Source organism: Furipterus horrens, unplaced genomic scaffold (genome assembly GCF_987537825.1).
Source record: "Furipterus horrens unplaced genomic scaffold, mFurHor1.1.pri manual_scaffold_11, whole genome shotgun sequence".
Taxonomy (NCBI): Eukaryota; Metazoa; Chordata; class Mammalia; order Chiroptera; family Furipteridae; genus Furipterus; species Furipterus horrens.
The window spans coordinates 98,758,002-98,776,170 of record NW_028327181.1 but is presented as its reverse complement, the minus strand read 5'-3'; the positions used below and the strand labels follow the sequence as shown (position 1 = coordinate 98,776,170).

Sequence of the window (18,169 nt, the reverse complement as noted above, 5' to 3'; positions counted from 1 at the left end):
TCATTTTCTGTCCCCACCAGCAGTGTATGAGGGTTCCAATGTCCCTCTTATTCAATGCTTATTTTCCTTTCCTTATTTTTAAAAATAATTACAGCCCTCCTAGTGGGTGTGCAGTGGTATCTCATTGTGGTTTTGATTTGCATTTCCCTGATGGCTAATGATGTGGAACATCTTTTCATGTGCTTCTTGACCATTTGTATATCTTTTTTTGAGAAATGTCTATTTAATAGCTTCTCTACCTGCTTTTTAAGTGGGTACTTGTCTTTTTGTTGTTGAGCCATGGGAGTTCTTTATATATTCTGGATATTAAACCCTTATCAAATACGTGCCTTGCAAACTGCCCCCTATTCTGTGGGTTGTCTGTTCGTAAACGATAGTGTCCTTTGATGCCCAACACCTGCAGGCTTTTATTTTTTAAGTATATTTTATTGATTACGTTGTTACAGTAGTTCCAATTTTATTTCCCTTTGCTCCCCTCTGCCCAGTACCCCCCTTCCCCCAGCAATCCCAACCCCCTTAGTTCATGTCCGTGGGTCGTGCATGTAAGTTCTCCCTTTCCTATATTATTCTTAACTTCCCCCTGTCTATTTTGTACCAAGTGATTATGCTTCTTAGTCCCTGCACCATTTCCCCATTTCTCCCCCTCCCGCCTCCCAGCTGATAACCCTCCAAATGATCCCCATACCTATGATTCTGTTTCTATTCTGGTTTGCTTAGTTGGATTCTGTTTTTATTTTTTAGATTCAATTGTTGATAGTTGTGAGTTTGTTGTCATTTTAGTGTTCGTAGTTTTGATCTTCTTTTTCTTAAGTAAGTCCCTTTGACATTTCATATAATAATGGCTTGGCGATGATGAACTCCTCTAGCTTCATCTTGTGGGAAGCACTTCATCTGCCCTTCCATTCCAAATGATAGCCTTGCTGTATAGAGTAATCTTGGCTGCAGGTTGCTTTTCATCACAGTGAATACTGCTTGCCTGTCCCTTCTTGCCTGCAAATTGTCCTCCGAGAAGTCAGCTGATAGTCCTATAGGCACCCCCGGCAGGCAACTCTCCGCCTCTCTCTTGCTGCCCCCAGGACTCTGTCTTTATCTTTCACCTTTGGTATGCCAGTCATGATGTGTCCTGGTGTGGTCCCCTCTGGATCCAGCTCGCCTGGGACCCTCCGTGCTTCCTGGACCTGTATGTCCATCTCCTTCGCAAAATTTGGGAATTTTTTCACATTTTTTTCAATTCTTGCTTCCTCATTCTGCACTGGTTGACTGTTTTTTTCTTCCTTATGTTCCAAATCATTGATTTGAACCCCGGCTTCCTTCCCTCACCATTGGTTTTGTGTGGGTTTTCCTTCGTTTCACTTAGCATAGCCTTCACTTCTTCTTTTATGCGTTTGCTGTAATTAGGCATATCTGTCAAGTCTGTGAGCATCTTTATTACCAGTGTTTTGAGCTCTGTGTCTGTTAGGCTGGCTATCTCCTCGTCATTTAGTTCTCCCACTAGAACCTTGATCTGTTCCCCTTTTTGGGCCATACTTCTCTGTCTCCTCATTCTGACAGGCTCCTGTGTTTGTTTGCCTCTGTGTCTTAGGTAGAGTTGTCACTCCTATTATGTTGTAAGGGGTGGAGCCTTCGGGATTCGTCAGTACAGGGTGAGCTGTTTCACCACGTTGTGGCGCTGTATGTGGGGGAGGGGTCCGAGAGGGAACAATGCCGCCTGCCCAGCAGTTGCCCCTTTTCCAGGCACCTCTCCCACTTCCGTACTGGACTGGCGCCCCTCTAGCTGTTGCCCTGGCCATCGTTCCCAGAATGGGAGGGTCTGCGGATGTTCTAGGACCGTGGGGGCCCTTTAAACAAGCGGACTCTGCTGAGAGACCGGCAGTTTCTGCCTCCGCCCCAACCCCACTGGTCTGCACAGTCAGAAGCAATGAGGCCTGATTTTCCCCGGTGCTGGGACCGTGAGCTGCGTGGTCTGGTGAGGAGCTGGGAACGCTCCCCAGGTGTCCCTCCTGACTTTAAAATGTGCGACTGCGCTTTCCACTGGCCTGCCGCTAGCGCTGCTGCTGCTGCTGCTGCTGCTGCCACCACCACCACCACCACCACCACACTGCGTCCTCTCTGCCCCGGCTCCACCCTCCTACCTGTCTGGATGAATATTTCTTCTTTATATCTTTGTTTGCTGGACTTCCATGTAGCTTTATTTTCAGGAACTTCTGGTTATTTCTGGTTTTGCGGTAGTTGTATTCCTTCTTAGTTGTGGAGGGAGACGCAGCGTGTCTGTCTAGGCCTCCATCTTGGCCAGAAGTCCTTCCTTCTGCAGGCTTATTTTTAAGTGTTTGTCTTTCTCAGGGCCCCTTCATTGAGGAGTCTGGTCTTTCTTATATCTGGAAAATTCTCAGACGTTTTATTTGAACATTGTCTCTTCCAGGATCTCCTATTAGATTTTCAATGATGTCATTTTTAGAAGTTCTGCTTCTTAAATAATAATATTACAGACTCCATGCAAATGAGTTAACACGAATACTGTCAGTCTATTTAATTTCAGAATGAGAGGGTTGTCAGATATTTCTACCATAAGAATCATTTGCCTCACAATGTAGAAATCCCAAATATTATCTTGGGTTGCAAAAATGCAGCGTTCTGTAAAGGAATTTTTATAATAAACTTCTTCGCCATTAAAATAATATATAATATTATTCCAGACTCTTATTCTAAACACTTACGTCTATAGAAATTCTCCTTTTTACAGATGATGAAACTAAAACCCAGGAGGTAAAGTAACTTATCCAAGCCCACAGTGACTAAATGGGAGGGCCATGATCCCAGGAGGTGAGCTCCAGGGCCCAAGGTCAGAATCCCCTCAGCTAGGCAGCCTCTCCGCTGACCCCTTCTCTCAGAGTGCCCCGCCCTTTTCCTGCCGTTTCAGTTCAGCAGCAGGGGCTTCACTGGTCTGGGCTCAGTTTTCACATCAATGTCTGGGCTTGGAGGATTCAGGCACCGGGCCTGTGTAATTTCAGACTCCTCCTCACCCTCTTCTCGGCCTCCAGGAAGCGGTACCTCCAGCGGCGGGCGGCCCTGGGACAGCTGAGCACCATCCTGCTGGCCGCCCGGCTCTTGCTCTGGAGGCGGCGGCACAGGCTGCAGGTGAGACGCTGGCTGCGCCAGCAGCTCCGGGTGGAAGCCAGGCACCTCGCTGGCCCAGCCGGCTGTGTCCTGATAGCGTCCACCCTCCTAGCCCAGCGAGGTCAAGGCCTCAGAGGCCGTTCCTGGTGGACTCCTCCCAATTCTGTCTGCCTGGCTAGGGTAGGCTGGGGCCTCCAGGAAGTGATTGTCCACCCCTCAGGCCCACACTGTCCCCTCCCTGCCAGAAGGGTCTTCCCGACCCCTCCAGACCTGCCCCCCTCTTTTACCTGATGACTCCAATTTGAGGGCCATAAAGCAGCTCAAAGGTCAGTGCCCACATACTGTCCCCTTCCTTGGCCCCTCCCTGGACGGACTTTGTCCCCTGGGTCCATTCCTTCTCTCCTGCCTTCCTCCTAGTGCCCTGACACACAGGCAGTGACGCCCACTGTCCAAAGGCTGGCGAGGGCTGTGGGGGCCGGGCACTGGCAGCTGGGTCTGCGCTTGTTCCTCTGCCTGCGCCGGAGCCTCCGGAGGTCCAGAGGGGCTGCTGAACTGCTGAGCTGAGGAGGAGCCTCTCAGAGGCTCAGGGTGGCTCCTCTCGGGGACATTAGCCCTTCCTGCATCTCCCCTACAGCTTGGGCTTTGGTGCGGCTGGCACGGCAGCGGGTCCTCCAAGAACGAGCCGAGCATGGTAGGGGCCTGGAAGCTACGGGGTGTTCCTGGGTGATGAACGCAGTGAGCCTGGCGCAGCTCCAGGGCGTCATGGGTACCATCCTCAAGGGACATGTTCCCCTGCGGCCCTGTTTGGGGGAGTGCCCAGGGTCTTTGAAGGGGAAGTTTACAGTCTTGGGGTAGGGAGGGACACAGGATGCCTATGGCTGTCCCTTGGTGTCTGCTCAATCCCCACTTCCTGATAGGAGCTGGGGCGCCTGGAGATCCCAGCTGAGCTGGCTGTCATGCTGAGGACAGCGGAAGGTGAGTCTAGACTGGTGTCGCTCTTCCCATGACCCCTCCCCAAGTCCCTCTAAGTATACAGAGAGTGTGTGTCCCTGTGGTCCCTCCCTCTGACGCTCCGGGCCACCCTGAGCGCACTGCCCCGCTCCCTCGGCCCCGGGCTGGGGGCTGATGGTGAGGGCTGGAGGTGGTACCAGAGCCAGGTGCTTAACCCGGGCATCTCCGGGCTGCCTCTGCCACTATCCCAGGCTGCCAGCACACTCTGGCGCAGAGCATCACCGAGGCCAAGCCCCCAGAAGTTCCTGCTCGGCCCAGCCTGGCCCTCCCGCCAGACATCGACCACTTCCCCTTCTCCAGCTACGTCTCCACCGACTTCCAGGTGGGCTGCTGGGCTTCGGCTCCTCCTGGCTGACCTCCCCAGGTCCCCAATGTCAGCCCCCGCCGGGCAGAGCCTGTCCGTTCCCCTTCTGCGTCAGCCTCCTCCCTCCCCTGTCACGGGAGCTGCGGACACAGCCGCGTCACTGGGAAAGTAGTCAGGACCTAAATGACTCACCCTCTAGTGTCATTTAGCTCTGTGGGGCCACACCTGTGTTCACCCGTGGCCACGCCCTGCCGGCAGAGTCGTGCTGCTGAAGCCCGTGTGATGGCGAGGGACACTGTCTGGGCTGCAGCGCGCGATTCAAAACTGCCTGCAGACTATGACCCCGGTTTTGTTAGAACCAGCAGCAGGGTGGTGACGGCCGTGTCTGTGCAGCGGGCAGGAGGAGAGAGGCCGCAGCACCAGCTGGCCATGTGGGTGCGGTGTTAGTGGGGGCTTTTCTCCTCCACCCTTTCCCATGATTTCTGGGTTCTCCTCATGCGCGGCCATCCACGTTCTAATCAGAACAAACAAGAGGCTGCATTTTCAGGACAGTTTTTAACGCCAGTCCTTCCTTCTCCCTCTCCCGAGGTGATGCTCCCGCGGGCTCCCCGGGGCTGCCTCGGGCAGGTCCGCACAGGCTCGTGACACCCCTGCTCAGGCACTGTGTCACCCCCCTTCCTTGCAGGAGCCATGTCTGCCCACCCCTGGGCAGCTGCTGGCCAAGCCCCTGACCCGGCTGCACGGTGAGACCCCTCAGCATGCCCTGGACATCAACAAGGTGGTGAGTGACGCCTCAGGAGGGGACAGGGTGGGCCTGGCTCCGGTGCTGGCTGGGACCACGGAGCCCACATGCTTTGTGCCGGCAGATGCTGCGGCTCCTGGGGGACGAGGCCCTGCTGCCCTGGCAGGAGCAGACCATGGGCACGTACCTGGTGAGGCAGGGCCAGCGGCGGCCGGGGCTGCGGGACGAGCTCTTCAGCCAGCTGGTGGCCCAGCTTTGGCAGAACCCCAGCGAGCAGCAGAACCAGCGCGGCTGGGCCCTCATGGCCGTCCTGCTCAGCGCCTTCCCCCCGACGCCCACCCTGCAGAAGCCTCTGCTCAAGTAAGGGGCCCGGAGGGCGGAGGCCCCGGCGGGGGGGCTCGGCGGGCCGCCCCGCCCCCACAGCAGCCCTGTGCTGTCCCCACAGATTTGTGTCTGACCAGGCCCCCAGCGGCATGGCAGCACTATGCCAGCACAAGCTGCTGGGGGCCCTGGAGCAGACGCGGCTGGCCCCTGGGACCACACGTGCCCACCCACCCACCCAGCTCGAGTGGACGGCCGGATGGCGGCGGGGCCGCATGGTGCTGGATGTCCTCACTTTCACCGGTGACTCCCGCCCCCAGCTCCCACCTCCCCAGGCCCACAGTGCAGCCAGCCCTGCCCCCCACCCCTTGCGGACCCCTCCCTGGTCACCCCAAGACTCTGGTCTCCCTTCGGTGCTGCTTTTGGAAGCCCCTTGGAGACAGCAGCCCCTTCCCGGCAGGGTGAGCCCCACTGTCCCTCACTCTTGGTCCGCGCCCCTCACCCCCACAGAGGAGCGCTGCTCAGCAGAGGTGGAATCCTGGACGACCGGGGAGCAGTTTGCCGGGTGGATTCTGCAGAGCAGGTAGGGGCCTGGGGTGGGGAGTGCAGCCAGCACTGCCCCCCGTCCCGTCCTCCTCCCAGCGCACTCTCCCCAAGCACCCGCTGCGGCTGCTCCTGCAGGCCTGGGGCCCAAGCGGGCGCCCCGCGGGGTGTGGGGGCTGAGTGGGCAGGGCCCACACAGTAGATTCAGGACGGTCCAGGTTCCAGTGAAACAGGCAGACAAATACGCGTGTGAATCAGAGCTGATGGGTGCGTGTGCGGGCTGTGAGGTGCAAACAAGGAAACTTGTCTGAGCAAACAGGACTCCTCACCCAGGCCCCTGTCCCCTGGCCCTCCCCTTGGCCTGCCCTCAGGCCCTGGCCCTCTCAGACGCTCCTCTGCCAGGCTGACCACACCCCTAATGCATGCCCCTGTCCCATTCAGAGGCCTGGAGGGCAGCCCCCGAGGCTGGTCCGTGTCACTGCATTCCGGGGACTCCTGGCAGGACTTGGCTGGCTGTGACTTCGTGCTGGACCTGATCGGCCAGACCGAGGATGTGGGGGACCCTACTAGTCCCTGCAGCTACCCCATTGCCCCCCAAAGCTTGTAGGTGCCACCCCAGCACCCCTACCCCTGTCCTGCTCCTGTCCCTCTCCTGACCCCCACAGCCACCATATCACACCCTGGGGCTCACCAGTGCTGCCACAGACCCGGCCCCCCACTGAAGCCCCCTCCCGCTCTACACATCGCCTCAGCCCGGGCCCTGCCCCCAGCCGAGGCGCTCACCCAGCTGGGCCCTCTCTCCCCTGCAGAGCCAAGGACATCCCTCCGCCCCCTGCCGTCCAGGCCCCCTCACTGTTCCCAAGTGCCCCTTCCGGTCCAGCCCCAACGCTCCCCAGCAGGGGCCACACAGGTGAGGCTGGGAGAGCGCTGGGAATCGGGGCGCCGGGAACAGGGCTGTAGGAAGGCCATGCCCCAGGCTAGTGATACTGACCCTCCTCTGGCTCCACAGGTGAGTCCCGAGTCTCCGGGACCCTGGACAGCTACCTGGACCACATCTTCGAGCCAGTCCTCTCCCCAGGCCCCAGCGTGAGCATCCTGCAGACCCCCCACCCCACCCCTGCCCCCGCCATGCTGGGGCCTCCGCTGCCCCTGCCATCGCCCTCAGGGCTCTCGCTCTGACCTTGTGACCTTTGTCCCTTCAGGATCTGGAGCAAGGCAGGGCTCTGAGCAGTCGCATGAAGGGAGGGGGCGCCATGGGGCCCATGCAGCCCGGAAGCTACCCTATGAGTGAGTGTGGGCCCCAACACCCACCCAGGGTCTCCCTGGCCCAGCAGCACAAGCAGGCATTGCCTGGCACCCCCAGGTCGGGGGTCCAAGCTCCAGCCAGCACCCCGGGCCTGTATTCTTTGCCTGCGGGTGGAGGGAGGTGGTCCATGGGCCCAGGTAAGGACCAACGTGGGAGGGCCCTCTTCCGTCAGCATACCCAGGGATGGTGCAGATGCCCGGATACCAGCCAGCTCTGATGCCTGCCCCCATGCCCATGATGCCTCCCATGGGTGCAGTCCCTGCCATGCCAGGTAAGGCGGGGACTGCAGGAGGGAGGGTCCTGCTGGGGGCCCAGGCGTACAGTGGGCAGAGGGCTTTGAGCTCACCTGCCCCGCCCACCTGCCGCACGCAGCCATGGTGGTGCCACCACAGCCGCAGCCCCTGCCGCAGCCGCAGCCACTGCTTCCCGGCGTGGACGTCAGGCAGCTGGTGACTCAGCAGCAGAATTTCATCAACCAGCAGGCGCTGATCCTGGTGAGGGTGGGCAGGGCCCACGGAGAGCCTGGCGGGGCAGGTCTGCGGGCCAGGGCCAGGCCGGCTCTCACCTGCCTCTCGCTCCTCCCCTCAGGCCCAGCAGATGACTGCCCAGGCCATGGCCCTGTCCCTAGAGCGGCAGCCCCAGCAGCCCCAGCGCCAGGCCCGGGCAGCTCCAGTCATTGCCCCCAAGCCCAAGAAGCCCCCAGCACCCCAGGAGGAGCTGGAGCCAGAGCCAGAGTCAGAGCCGGAGCCAGAGCAGGAGCTGGTGGGTGCCTGCCCGATGGGGAGGAGTGGCGGCCAGGCAGAGGGCAGGGCCGGGATGAGGCAAGGGCTCCAGGGCTGCAGAGCCAAGGGCGGGACGATGCAGAAGAGGTGCCATCGGGCCCCAGTGCCAGGGATTTGAGGGGTCCACTGTAAGCATGATGACGTGGCTGACAGAGCTGTTCCCTCCCTTCCCCTTCTTGCCAGCACACCTCAGAGGAGACCCCAAAGGATAAAGAGAGGCCCAAGAGCTTCCAGCAGAAACGGAACTATTTCCAGAAGATGGGTGAGGAGACTCAGGGGGACAAACTCATGCAGAAGCTCAGCCACTGCCCCAGCCTGGCCAGGGGGCACCGGGGCGCCCTCTACTTCCCTGGGTGTATGTGGCCTGACCAGGAGCATGGACGGGCAGGCCAGGTGGAAGGTGGCAGACAGGGTCATCTGGTCACTTACAGGGCAGCAGCAGGTCAAGGTGAAGATGGTGAAGCCTCCAGCCAAGGTGCAGATCCCCCGTCGGGAGGAGCAGGAGGAGCAGCAGGAAGAGGAGGAGCCCAGGGCAGGTGGTAGGGAGACGGGGGACGGCCTGCCCCTTAGGTTGTGCACAGGGTCTCCTGTGTGTCCCATTCCCCTCGGTCAGTGCTATCTCCTCCTCCGCCCCTGGTAGTGAAGAAGCCGCCAACACGAGGTGCGGCCAAAGCTACACTGAAGGCTGAGGCTGAGCCAGCCCAGGAGGCGGAGCCTGATGGTGGGCCCGGGCCGACACGGGGCACGGCTGCAGAGCGGAGCACGGACCATCCTCCCCGGCCCAGCAGGGAGATTGCTAACATCATCCGCATGTACCAGAGCCGCCCAGGCCCCGTGCCTCTGCCTGTGCAGCCGTCCAGGTGGGCCCCGGGGTCGGCAGGCCCTGCCCGCGCCCCGGAAGTCACCCGTGAACTCCTGACCTTCTCCTTCTCTCAGGAAGCCCTCCCAAATTTTCCCGAAGAAGCACAACCCTAAGGACGAAGCTCTGGCTAAGCTGGGGATCACCGGGGATCACTCACCCTCCTCGGTAAGGCCCGTTCCGTCCCATCCAGGGCACAGCTGCTCTGCTCAGGAGTCTGAGGCTCGTGGGGTCAACTTGGCCTTCTCCCTCGACATAGCTTCTGTTGTGTGTGTTCTCTGTGGCTCCACAGACGCTGTCCCCCACCCCAGTGAAGGGCCCCCCACCAGCTGTGGCCCCTCGACCCAAGACCCCATCACGGTTCAGGACCTCCGACTCCATAAGGAAGAAGCAGGGGCCCCTTCAGGAGCTGTTTGGCCAGAACCCACTCACTGCCCAGGCATCACCACCTCCACCGGTGTCCCCACCGCCTCCACCCGGGGGCTCAGGAGCCCCTTCCGCTAAGCCCCGAGGTAAGGAGCCCTGTGACGCTGGGCTGGGGGCTCCCTCGCTGGGGCCAGCATTCCCAAGAGCCTCTCGGCACTCATGGCTGAGGTCACCTGCTCCAGCTGCTGGACTTTGGAGCCAAGGAGCCCCAGCTTCTGCATTCCCACCCAGGGCAGAGCCCGGGTACCTCTGGCACCTGTCTGGCACCGAGGGACTGTCACAGATACAGGGTGTTGTCCTCAATACAGAGGTGACAGCTCTGTCAGAAATTTATTGGCCCTGCTGACGTGGTCAGGGAGGGTCCTCGAACGTCAGGGACAGCAGGGAAAGTCTGAGGCGGGAAGTGCAGGCAGGAGGCGGGGCTGGGGCTGGGGACAAGGCAGTACACAGTGAGCACGGGGGCCTCGCAGGGTCCCTGGGAGCCAAGGGTCTTCTCTCCCTGAGCGCTGTCACTCCACCTCCGGCTGCTCCTCACCCACTGCTCTCGGCTCCCCTCGCTGCCAGGCCTGACGGAGCCCATGGGGGACCAGGGCGTCAGCACCCAGCTGCTCGTGCCCTCCGGCAGTGTGTGCTTCTCCTACACCAGCGCGCCCTGGAGGCTGTTCCTACGCAAGGAGGTGGGCTTGAGGGCCGCCGCAGCCAGTCTCTTTGGGCTGGGGGGCAGGGGTGGCGGTCTCTGGGGGACCCAGCCGGGGACCCCAGCACCTGCTCCCCAAACACAGGGAGCTGCCGCCCCACGACCCACCTTCTCAGGCTGGTTTCCTGTCTGGCCTGGAAGGCAGAGGTGTGGTGGGAAGGGACGGGGCGGGGACGGCATGCCCACCCTGGCTCTCCCATGCCCCCCCCCCCCCCCGCCCGCAGGTATTCTACCCCCGGGAGAGCTTCAGTCATCCCTACAGCCTCAGGCTCCTCTGCGAGCAGGTGAGAGCCCCGCCCCTCTGCACCCTGTGCAGACCGACCGCGCCCACCTGGGCACTTGCTGGGTTTCACGCCCTGCCCCTCTGCGGAACCCTCACAACGTCCCTGCGCGTGAGGACCATTATCGGCCCACGACGAAGATTAAAAATAGAGAACGCAGACCCGGCACAGTAGGCGCTTACTGGCGCTTGCTCCTGTGCCCCCTCTGGATGACCCAGGCCCATGCCAGCCCCCAGATCTCTGTTAGCCCCCCCCACCCCAGGTTCTGCTTCTTCAGGGAAGCTTATTCCCGCTGACCAAGCGAGAGCAGGCGGGAGCGCTGGGCGCTGAGGCCCTGGGCTGGGACCCCGTCCCTCCCTGCCGCACCTGGGCCCGCAGCTCTCCAGCTCTCCCTCTGTGCGTGGCCGCTTCTGTGATGGTCTGTGGCCTCAGGACCCGGTGGTGATCACCTGGCTCTGACCCCAGATCCTGAGGGACACCTTTTCCGAGTCCTGCACCCGGATCTCCCAGGATGAGCGGCGCAAAATGAAAGACCTGCTGGGTATGGTCCAGGGACCCTGGGGTCAGGGAGCTGGGCCTGCCTGGAGGGAGGGAGCCAACTGTGGGGTTCCCCCCTGTGAAGGAGTCTCAGGACAGTCTGGGGCCATTCCCGCCCGCAGGAGAGCTGGAGGTGGGCCTGGACTCACTTGTCACTACTGAGGACAGTGTCAAGAAGCGCATTGTGGTGGCCGCTAGGGACAACTGGGCCAATTACTTCTCCCGCATTTTCCCCGTCTCGGTCAGTGAGGTGGGGGAGGGCTGGGAATGGCAGCACCCCAGGCTGGAGCCCCACGTTCGGCTTGGGCCTTCTGCAGCAGGGATGGGGGTTGGGGGTGGGGTGGGCCCCAATGGAAAGATAAAGGCATCTTGGATGGTGGGGGGGGAACCCAGCAGCCTGTCTGTGACCCCACCTCCTGGGCAGGGCGAGAGTGGCAGCAACGTCCAGCTGCTGGGCGTGTCCCATCGGGGGCTGAGGCTGCTCAAGGTGACCCCAGGCCCCAGCATCCACTCCCACCAACTGAAGACACTCTGCTCGTACAGGTGAGCCTGGGCTGTGGGGCGGGGGCGGTGCTGGGGGGGACACGGTGGCCCCAGCTCATGCCCCTACCCTGTGCACAGCTTTGCTGAGGTGCTGGGCGTGGAGTGCCGGGGCAGCTCCACCCTGGAGCTGGCGCTGACGAGTGAGCAGCTGGTGCTCCGCTCGGCCCAGGCCGGGGCCATCAAGGCCATGGTTGAGCTCTTCCTGAGTGAGCTCAAGAAGGCAAGCGCGGGCTGTGGGGGGCGGGGGCGGCCTTGGGGTGGGGGGCTCCACCTCTTGCTCATGGTGCCCTGTCTAGGCTGGCTGGCCTTGGGGCAGACAGCCCAGCTCCTCCCAGCTGCCAGGGTGGGACTAGGAGTGCTGGCTGGGTCCCTGGCTTTCTGGGGTGCTGCGGTGAGCTTGAGGCCTGTCAGGAGGTGCAAGGCAGGGGCCACAGGCGGGCCGGCTGCTCCTCCGTCGCTCACCCTCCCGCATGCAGGACTCTGGCTATGTCGTCGCCATCCGAAGCTACATCACTGACGACCGCAGCCTCCTCGCCTTCCACCGCGGGGACCTCATCAAGCTGTTGCCAGTGGCCAATCTGGAGCCGGGTATCACTAGGGGCCAAGGAGGGCACTGGCCCGGGAAGGGGAGCCCATAGGGGGGCCCCTGAGGGGCAGCAGGGCCAGGGGGTGACACCATCCTCCTGTGCCTTCCAGGCTGGCAGTTCGGCTCCACAGGGGGCCGCTCGGGACTCTTTCCTGACGACCTCGTGCAGCCCGCTCCTGCTCCAGGCCTCTCCTCGCGGGAGCAGAGGGCCGAGGGGCCCAAACGCGGAGAGCCAGGCCTGGCCCAGCGGGGGAGGGCGTCGGAGGTGAGGAAGACAGGAGAGGCGCCATAGTCCCGAGCCATGAGGATCACCCTGCTGCCCTCTCCCGGTTTCTTGCTTTGTCTCCCCAGCAGGACTGTGAGCTCCCTGCCCTTCCGTGTCCTTTGTGGTGCTTGGGTCAGTGGTGCCCTAGATGGTGCTCAATAAAAAGCTCTTGACTTCCCTGACTCCTGGTGGTGCGCTCACTGCAGCTGCTCAGCCTTCTCCTCTAGGGTTGGGCTGGGGCGGGGTGTCTGGACAGGCCAGTGGGCACTCAGGTGGCACCAGGTCTCTTGTGCTCCCAGGGCCCCAGTCACCCCTGGAGCCAGGCACACAACCACCACTCAGAGGCCACCAGCCTGCGGTCCTCTGTGCTGTCTGCCTCTCTGTCCACGGACTCCCACAACTACAGCATGGAGGAATTTGCCCTGAAATACTTCCGGAAGCCCCAGGCCTTGTGAGTGCCCTGGGCCCACCCCATGCCTGTCTGTCTTCAGTTTCCCAGAAGCGGGTTTCCCTGTTCAGGGCCACCAGGCCACAGCCTGGGACGGGGCGGAAGGGCCAAATGAGCAAGGCTGTGCATTTCTCTGCCCTTCCCCCCAGGCTGGACCAGACAGACCGAGGTGCTAAGGGGAAAGCCATGGCCACCTTGGTGCAGTACAGCAAGGTAGGGGTACAGGCAGGGGCGGCTGGGCCAGCGGATCTGCCCTCTGGCCCCCACGGACCCAGACCCACAGCCTAGCCTCTCTGGCTCCAGGTTCCCATCCAGGAATCGCTCACCAGCCTCTGTGACGAGGACATGAACAGACAGGCTGTGGAAAGCTTCCAGGGTGAGTGGCCGTCCTGGGTCCTGTCTGTGGTGCCTCGGGTCCAGCCATCTGGTCACCTTCTCTCCTTCAGTTTGCCCGCTCAGGGTGGCTCACGGGGGGTTCCTCTACCCACAGCCTTCACTTGCTTCTAGTCCTGCCCAAGGGCCCAAGGGGCGGTGGGCTGTGTGGAGTCTGGGCTGGAAGCCAGCGGTGGGTCCAGCTCTCCATGCTTCTCATCCTGCTTGTAGTTCTGATGCAATTTATGGGGGACCAGTCTAAGCCCCGGGGCAAGGACGAGGTGGAGCTCCTCTATGAGCTGCTGAAGGTGAGCAGGAGCTGCGTGTGCTGGGAGCTGGGGGGGGAAACACCAGGAGCCCTGGGTGTGAGGTCCTGTCCTGAACAGGACCCCCCCTTTACCTGGCCACTATTAGACTCATCCACAAGTATGTATTGAGCACCTACTGTATGCTGGGGGCGTGGCAGTGAGCCAGGCAGGCTACGGCCCTGGAGAGCTTACGACCTGGTGGGAGAGAGCCGTCCGTAAAGCCAGGTGCAGGCACCAGGGAGCGAGAAGTGCCGTGGGGAAGGCAGGGCAGGGGCTGTTACGGTGCAGAAGGCTTGGGGACAAGGCGATACAGAAGCGGGGAGCTGAAGGGAGCCATGAGGCAGCACATGTGGACACAGAGGGGCAGGGGTGGCGTCCTGATGATGGGCAGAGGCCCAGCACTGGCAAGGCCAGCATGGCTGGAGCCCAGCGGGCCGGGGCAGAGCGGAGGGTGCGGCCCAGGAGGGACAGCGGGCCCAGGTCACGGTGGGCCTCGCGGATCATTGTCAGGACTCCGATTTTTTTCAAGAGAGAGAGAACCACTGGAGGGTTCTGGAGAGACGTGGCTTCCGTCGGCCGGGGCCGCCCTAGCCACTGCTGGCTCTCCTGGGGGTGTGAGGGCAACAGGGGCCATTGCCACGGCCATAGGGCAGGTGGTGCTGGCGCCGGCCGGCAGCTGCCAACAGAGGGCAGGGGACTCCGAGCGCAGCTTTGGAAGAATTGCACGTGGGGTGTGAGAGCGGGGCCGGGATACCAAGAGGGCTTGGCCGGAGCAACAACCGTCTTTGCTAAGGAAGCCGGAGTGAGGTGCGCGTCTGGGCTGCTGGAGGGATTTCAGAAATGTGAAGTCTGGCTCCAGGCTTCCAAGGGGATGGCCTGGGGTTCACGGGAGGAGTCGGGGCTGGAGGCAGGCGCCGGGTCATCCGCCGGGGGAAGCAGCTGAGGGCATCGGGGGGCAGTGCAGAGGGGCCCCGCAGCCCTCAGGGGTCAGGGAAGCAGGTGAAGACCGTGGTTTGCTTATTTTTTATAAAGATTTCATTTATTTATTTTCAGAGATAGGGGAGGGGAGGGAGAAAGAGAGGGAGAGACATCACTGGGTGGCCTGCAACCCCGGCCTGTGCCCCGGCCAGGAATCCAGCCAGTGACCCTTTGGTTCACAGGCTGGCACGCAACCCACTGAGCCGCAGCGGCCGGTGGGGTGGGAGTGGTTTAGCGTGACCGCCTGTGCAGGCACTGTTAGGCGGAGTGAGGCGGGGACAGGGAGGAGGCCACTGGGCTGTCACCTTGATGCGGCCCCAAGCCCACACCCATTAGCAGAATTTCTTTCTCCCCGACTTCAGGTCCCACACCGGGCCTCACCCCACCGCACTCTGCCCGTCCCTGCCGCGCCTCCCCTGACCACTTGCCCCTTCTGTCCCCACAGCTGTGCCAGGAGAAGGAGAACCTCAGGGATGAGATCTACTGCCAGGTCATTAAGCAGGTCACAGGACACCCTAAGCCGTGAGTCGGGGGGCCGCTGGGGAGGGGCAGCGGGCAGCCTCCGCCGCGGTCTGGCAGCCTGAGCCCGGCCCTCTGCCCTGCAGAGACCTCTGTGCCCGAGGCTGGAGCTTCCTCAGCCTCCTCGCCGGCTTCTTCTCCCCCTCAACCACGCTGATGCCCTACGTGACCAAGTTTCTGCAGGATTCAGGCAGGACTCAAGGTGCTTATGGGAGGGGCTGCCCGGTTGGGGGTACAGCTGCTTGGGGAGGGGTTTGGAGATGCTTGTGACCCCCAGCCTGGCTCCTCCCTGCAGAGCTGGCCCGGAGCAGCCAGGAGCACCTGCAGCAAACAATCAAATACGGGGGGCGCCCGCGGCTGCCGTTCCCGGGGGAAATGCAGGCCATCCTGGTACTGGGGGTGCAGACCACTGGGCATTCCGGGTCTCCCTGGGAGGCGGGGAGCTGGAGCCTTTGTCTGTCGGGGACTGACCCTGCCACATGCCTTGGCAGAAAGGGAAAATGGTCCGCCTGCTTCTGATTCACATGCCGGGAGGCGTGGATTACAAGACCAACATCAGGCCTTTCACCGTGAGCATGGGGCCGCTGGAGACGGGCTGGGGAGCGGCAGGGAAGCCGTGGGCATCAGTTCTGGGACTCTGGCCCCCCCTCATGGCTCTGTCCACACGGCCAGGTGGCAGCAGAGGTGCTGGAGGAGCTATGCGGGCAGATGGGCATCACTGACCCCGAGGAAGTTCAGGAATTTGCCCTCTTCCTCGTCAAAGGGAAAGGTGAGCCCCCTTGCCGTGGCGGAAGGGTGCCAGGCGAGCCCACCTTTGTGCCCACGGGCGAGGCAGTTCCCACGCTGGGGCTGGCAGGGCTGAGGTGGGCGGGCCCCGGGGGCTGGGCCGGCTGTGAATCTGGGCCCCCCTTGCAGGCAAGCAGGTGCGGCCCCTGTGGCCTCACGAGTACCTCAACAGCGTGACTGGGGACCAGGACGTGAACCTGCACAGCCGGCGGCTCAGCTGGGAGACCCGACTGCACTTCGATGACCCCACCTACATCAACACCCACTACAGCCAGGTCAGCCTCACACTGGCCCTGGCCTGCTGGGCCCCTGGCACTCAAGTGCCAGCAAGCCCCTTCCTGGGTGGGGGACCTCAAGCCTCCCTCCCAAGGAGAGGGGATGGTGGCCCCAAGGCCCCCAGCGGCCCCTCACCGCCCTGCCCACAGGTGCAGCGGGACTACCTGCAGGGGAAGCTGTTGGTCAGCGCCCAGGCCGAGGCCCAAGTCGCGGAGCTGGCTGCCCTGCAGCACCTCAGCAGGGCCCACAAGGCACCCCCGTCAGAGTGAGCGTCAGCACGGCCCCCACACCTCCTGTCCCTCCTCCCGTCCCTCATGGTGCTGAGGTCCCTCAGCACCCGCCCCGAGGGCCTCTCCTTCAGCCCACACTCCAAGGTCAGTCGAGGCCTCTTCCTGGCCCTGACCAGTGGGGCCCGGATCGGTGGAGGCTGGACACGCCTGTCCCTCCGCTCCGAGCTCGGGGGCAGGGACGCCCGGGTCGTGTGTCTGCGTCCTCAGTCTCGCCTGGCCCACTGACTTCCCACCGGCCGTGTGCCGGCCTGGCTGACCCGGCTGTGTCCTAGGCACGAGCTGCTGGCGTACCTGCCGAGGCCGCCGCTGCAGTGCCGGGTGGATGTGGCCGCCGTCAGGCGCCTGACGGCTCAGGCTCTGGAGCAGCTGCAGGGGCGCAGCCCTCAGGACGCACGGGTCAGCTTCATCGGTGGGTCGGGGTGACGGGGATGCCGGGAGGGGGCAGGGGTCACGAGGCCCAGGAGGGAAGGGGCGAGGGTGGAGGGGCTGAGGAAGCTTCTCCCCTTCCGTCCCTCCCTCTCAGCTGGCCCAGGGCCCCAGGGCCCAGACCCCCCCTCACGTCTCCCCCCGCCACCCCAGAGGCTGCAAGCCAGCTGCCCCTCTTCGGCTACACGGTCTACGTGGTGCTGCGAGTGAGCGAGCTGACCCTGCCAGGACCCGGCCTCCTGGGGCTGAACCGCCAGCAGCTAATCCTCATGGACCCCAGCTCCCAGGTGGGCCAGGCTCCTGCCCCAGTGGGGGCCGGGCACCCTTGGGCCACTCCTCTCCCACCACCCACACTGACCCCTTGCCTGAGAGGGGCCCAGCTCTGTCTCTGCTGCCCCCAGACGCTGCGCTGCTCCATCGCCCTGAGGGGCCTGCATGGGTTCCACCTGCTGAGCCCCCTGCGTGACGGGGCGCCCCCTGGCCTGGAACTCCACTACGGCTCTGCTGACAGCCCCCGGAGCATTTGGTTTGAGCTGCCGCAGGTGAGTGGCCTGGGCCCCACCACCCCGGGAAGCTGGCGGGCGCCTCCCCCACGCTGGGCATGTCTGGAGCCTGGGTGCAGGCCGACACCTGCTGCTCAAGTGGGTTGGAGGCAGGGGCTGGCCGGGGAGCCCTGTCGTCACCCGCCTATGCCCTGCAGGCCCAGGAGCTGAAGGACACCATCGACTTCCTGCTGGGCAGCGGCACCTCGTCCCTTTAGCGGCCAGCCACACCCAAGAGGAAGGGTGGAGGGGCAGAGAGGAGGGGCCCCTCCCTGGACCAAGTCTCATCCGGAAGGTCTCCCTTGATCACTTTGATCTGGACTTCATGGTCTGGCCGTTCTAGGACCCACCCAGCACAGCCCAGGTGGCCCACAAGGAGGCCACGCAGCAGGGCTGCTATAGTGACATCAGCTGGGAAAGAAGCCGCAAGGTTCCTTCTTCGGGGCACGTGGGGGGCTGTAGGAACTCCGTTTGGGCACCTGATGTTGCCCGGGCGGGGGGAGATGCCCATCTGACCCCAGCTCGGCATCAGCACGAGCCCAGACCTGGGAGAAGCAGCCGCCGAGGAAATAAAACTCCCGAGAGAAGAGAAAAGGGCTGTGTGAGCGTGCATGTGCCGTAACCAACAGGCCTTTATTCCGCCCGCGAGCGTCCTGGGCCAGCCTGGCCGCCCTGGCCAGGAGCCGACGGGAGCAGGCCGGGCCACTGCCCCTCCCCACAGAGCTCTGCGCGCGCTGGGGTCAGCTGGGCTCTTCCGGAGGAGGCCCTGATGCCTCGCACACGTGGCCTCGCCCTGGCTTACAACTTAAGGACAAGAGGTGGAGGGACCATTTCTCTGTTCCCTAGGGCAGCAGCCACACCCACGCCCTTCTAATCTGGGGACCCGATTCAGAAAACCCAGCCATTA

At 62.6% G+C, this 18,169-nt stretch overlaps 1 protein-coding gene across 1 annotated transcript in view; it reads left to right on the top strand.

The window, feature by feature from the left end:
- Nucleotides 1-17,562, top strand: part of MYO15B (myosin XVB) — a 32,052-nt gene extending 14,490 nt beyond the window's left edge. Inside the window, 43 exon segments of the mRNA XM_090257588.1 lie at nucleotides 3,039-3,135; nucleotides 3,749-3,805; nucleotides 4,032-4,089; nucleotides 4,317-4,447; nucleotides 5,115-5,210; nucleotides 5,296-5,531; nucleotides 5,617-5,795; nucleotides 6,003-6,075; nucleotides 6,477-6,638; nucleotides 6,845-6,945; nucleotides 7,045-7,121; nucleotides 7,238-7,322; nucleotides 7,514-7,612; nucleotides 7,714-7,835; nucleotides 7,930-8,075; nucleotides 8,279-8,385; nucleotides 8,555-8,659; nucleotides 8,737-8,983; nucleotides 9,060-9,150; nucleotides 9,275-9,494; nucleotides 9,973-10,085; nucleotides 10,330-10,389; nucleotides 10,852-10,927; nucleotides 11,046-11,164; nucleotides 11,348-11,466; nucleotides 11,545-11,686; nucleotides 11,943-12,054; nucleotides 12,163-12,317; nucleotides 12,617-12,768; nucleotides 12,915-12,978; nucleotides 13,069-13,141; nucleotides 13,369-13,445; nucleotides 14,869-14,945; nucleotides 15,029-15,144; nucleotides 15,238-15,332; nucleotides 15,434-15,511; nucleotides 15,615-15,711; nucleotides 15,858-16,003; nucleotides 16,154-16,269; nucleotides 16,567-16,703; nucleotides 16,874-17,007; nucleotides 17,122-17,262; nucleotides 17,421-17,562. Coding sequence (XP_090113714.1) covers nucleotides 3,039-3,135; nucleotides 3,749-3,805; nucleotides 4,032-4,089; nucleotides 4,317-4,447; nucleotides 5,115-5,210; nucleotides 5,296-5,531; nucleotides 5,617-5,795; nucleotides 6,003-6,075; nucleotides 6,477-6,638; nucleotides 6,845-6,945; nucleotides 7,045-7,121; nucleotides 7,238-7,322; nucleotides 7,514-7,612; nucleotides 7,714-7,835; nucleotides 7,930-8,075; nucleotides 8,279-8,385; nucleotides 8,555-8,659; nucleotides 8,737-8,983; nucleotides 9,060-9,150; nucleotides 9,275-9,494; nucleotides 9,973-10,085; nucleotides 10,330-10,389; nucleotides 10,852-10,927; nucleotides 11,046-11,164; nucleotides 11,348-11,466; nucleotides 11,545-11,686; nucleotides 11,943-12,054; nucleotides 12,163-12,317; nucleotides 12,617-12,768; nucleotides 12,915-12,978; nucleotides 13,069-13,141; nucleotides 13,369-13,445; nucleotides 14,869-14,945; nucleotides 15,029-15,144; nucleotides 15,238-15,332; nucleotides 15,434-15,511; nucleotides 15,615-15,711; nucleotides 15,858-16,003; nucleotides 16,154-16,269; nucleotides 16,567-16,703; nucleotides 16,874-17,007; nucleotides 17,122-17,262; nucleotides 17,421-17,480 — 4,948 coding nt within the window. The 3' untranslated portion in view covers nucleotides 17,481-17,562.
- Nucleotides 17,563-18,169: the final 607 nt, after the last annotated feature.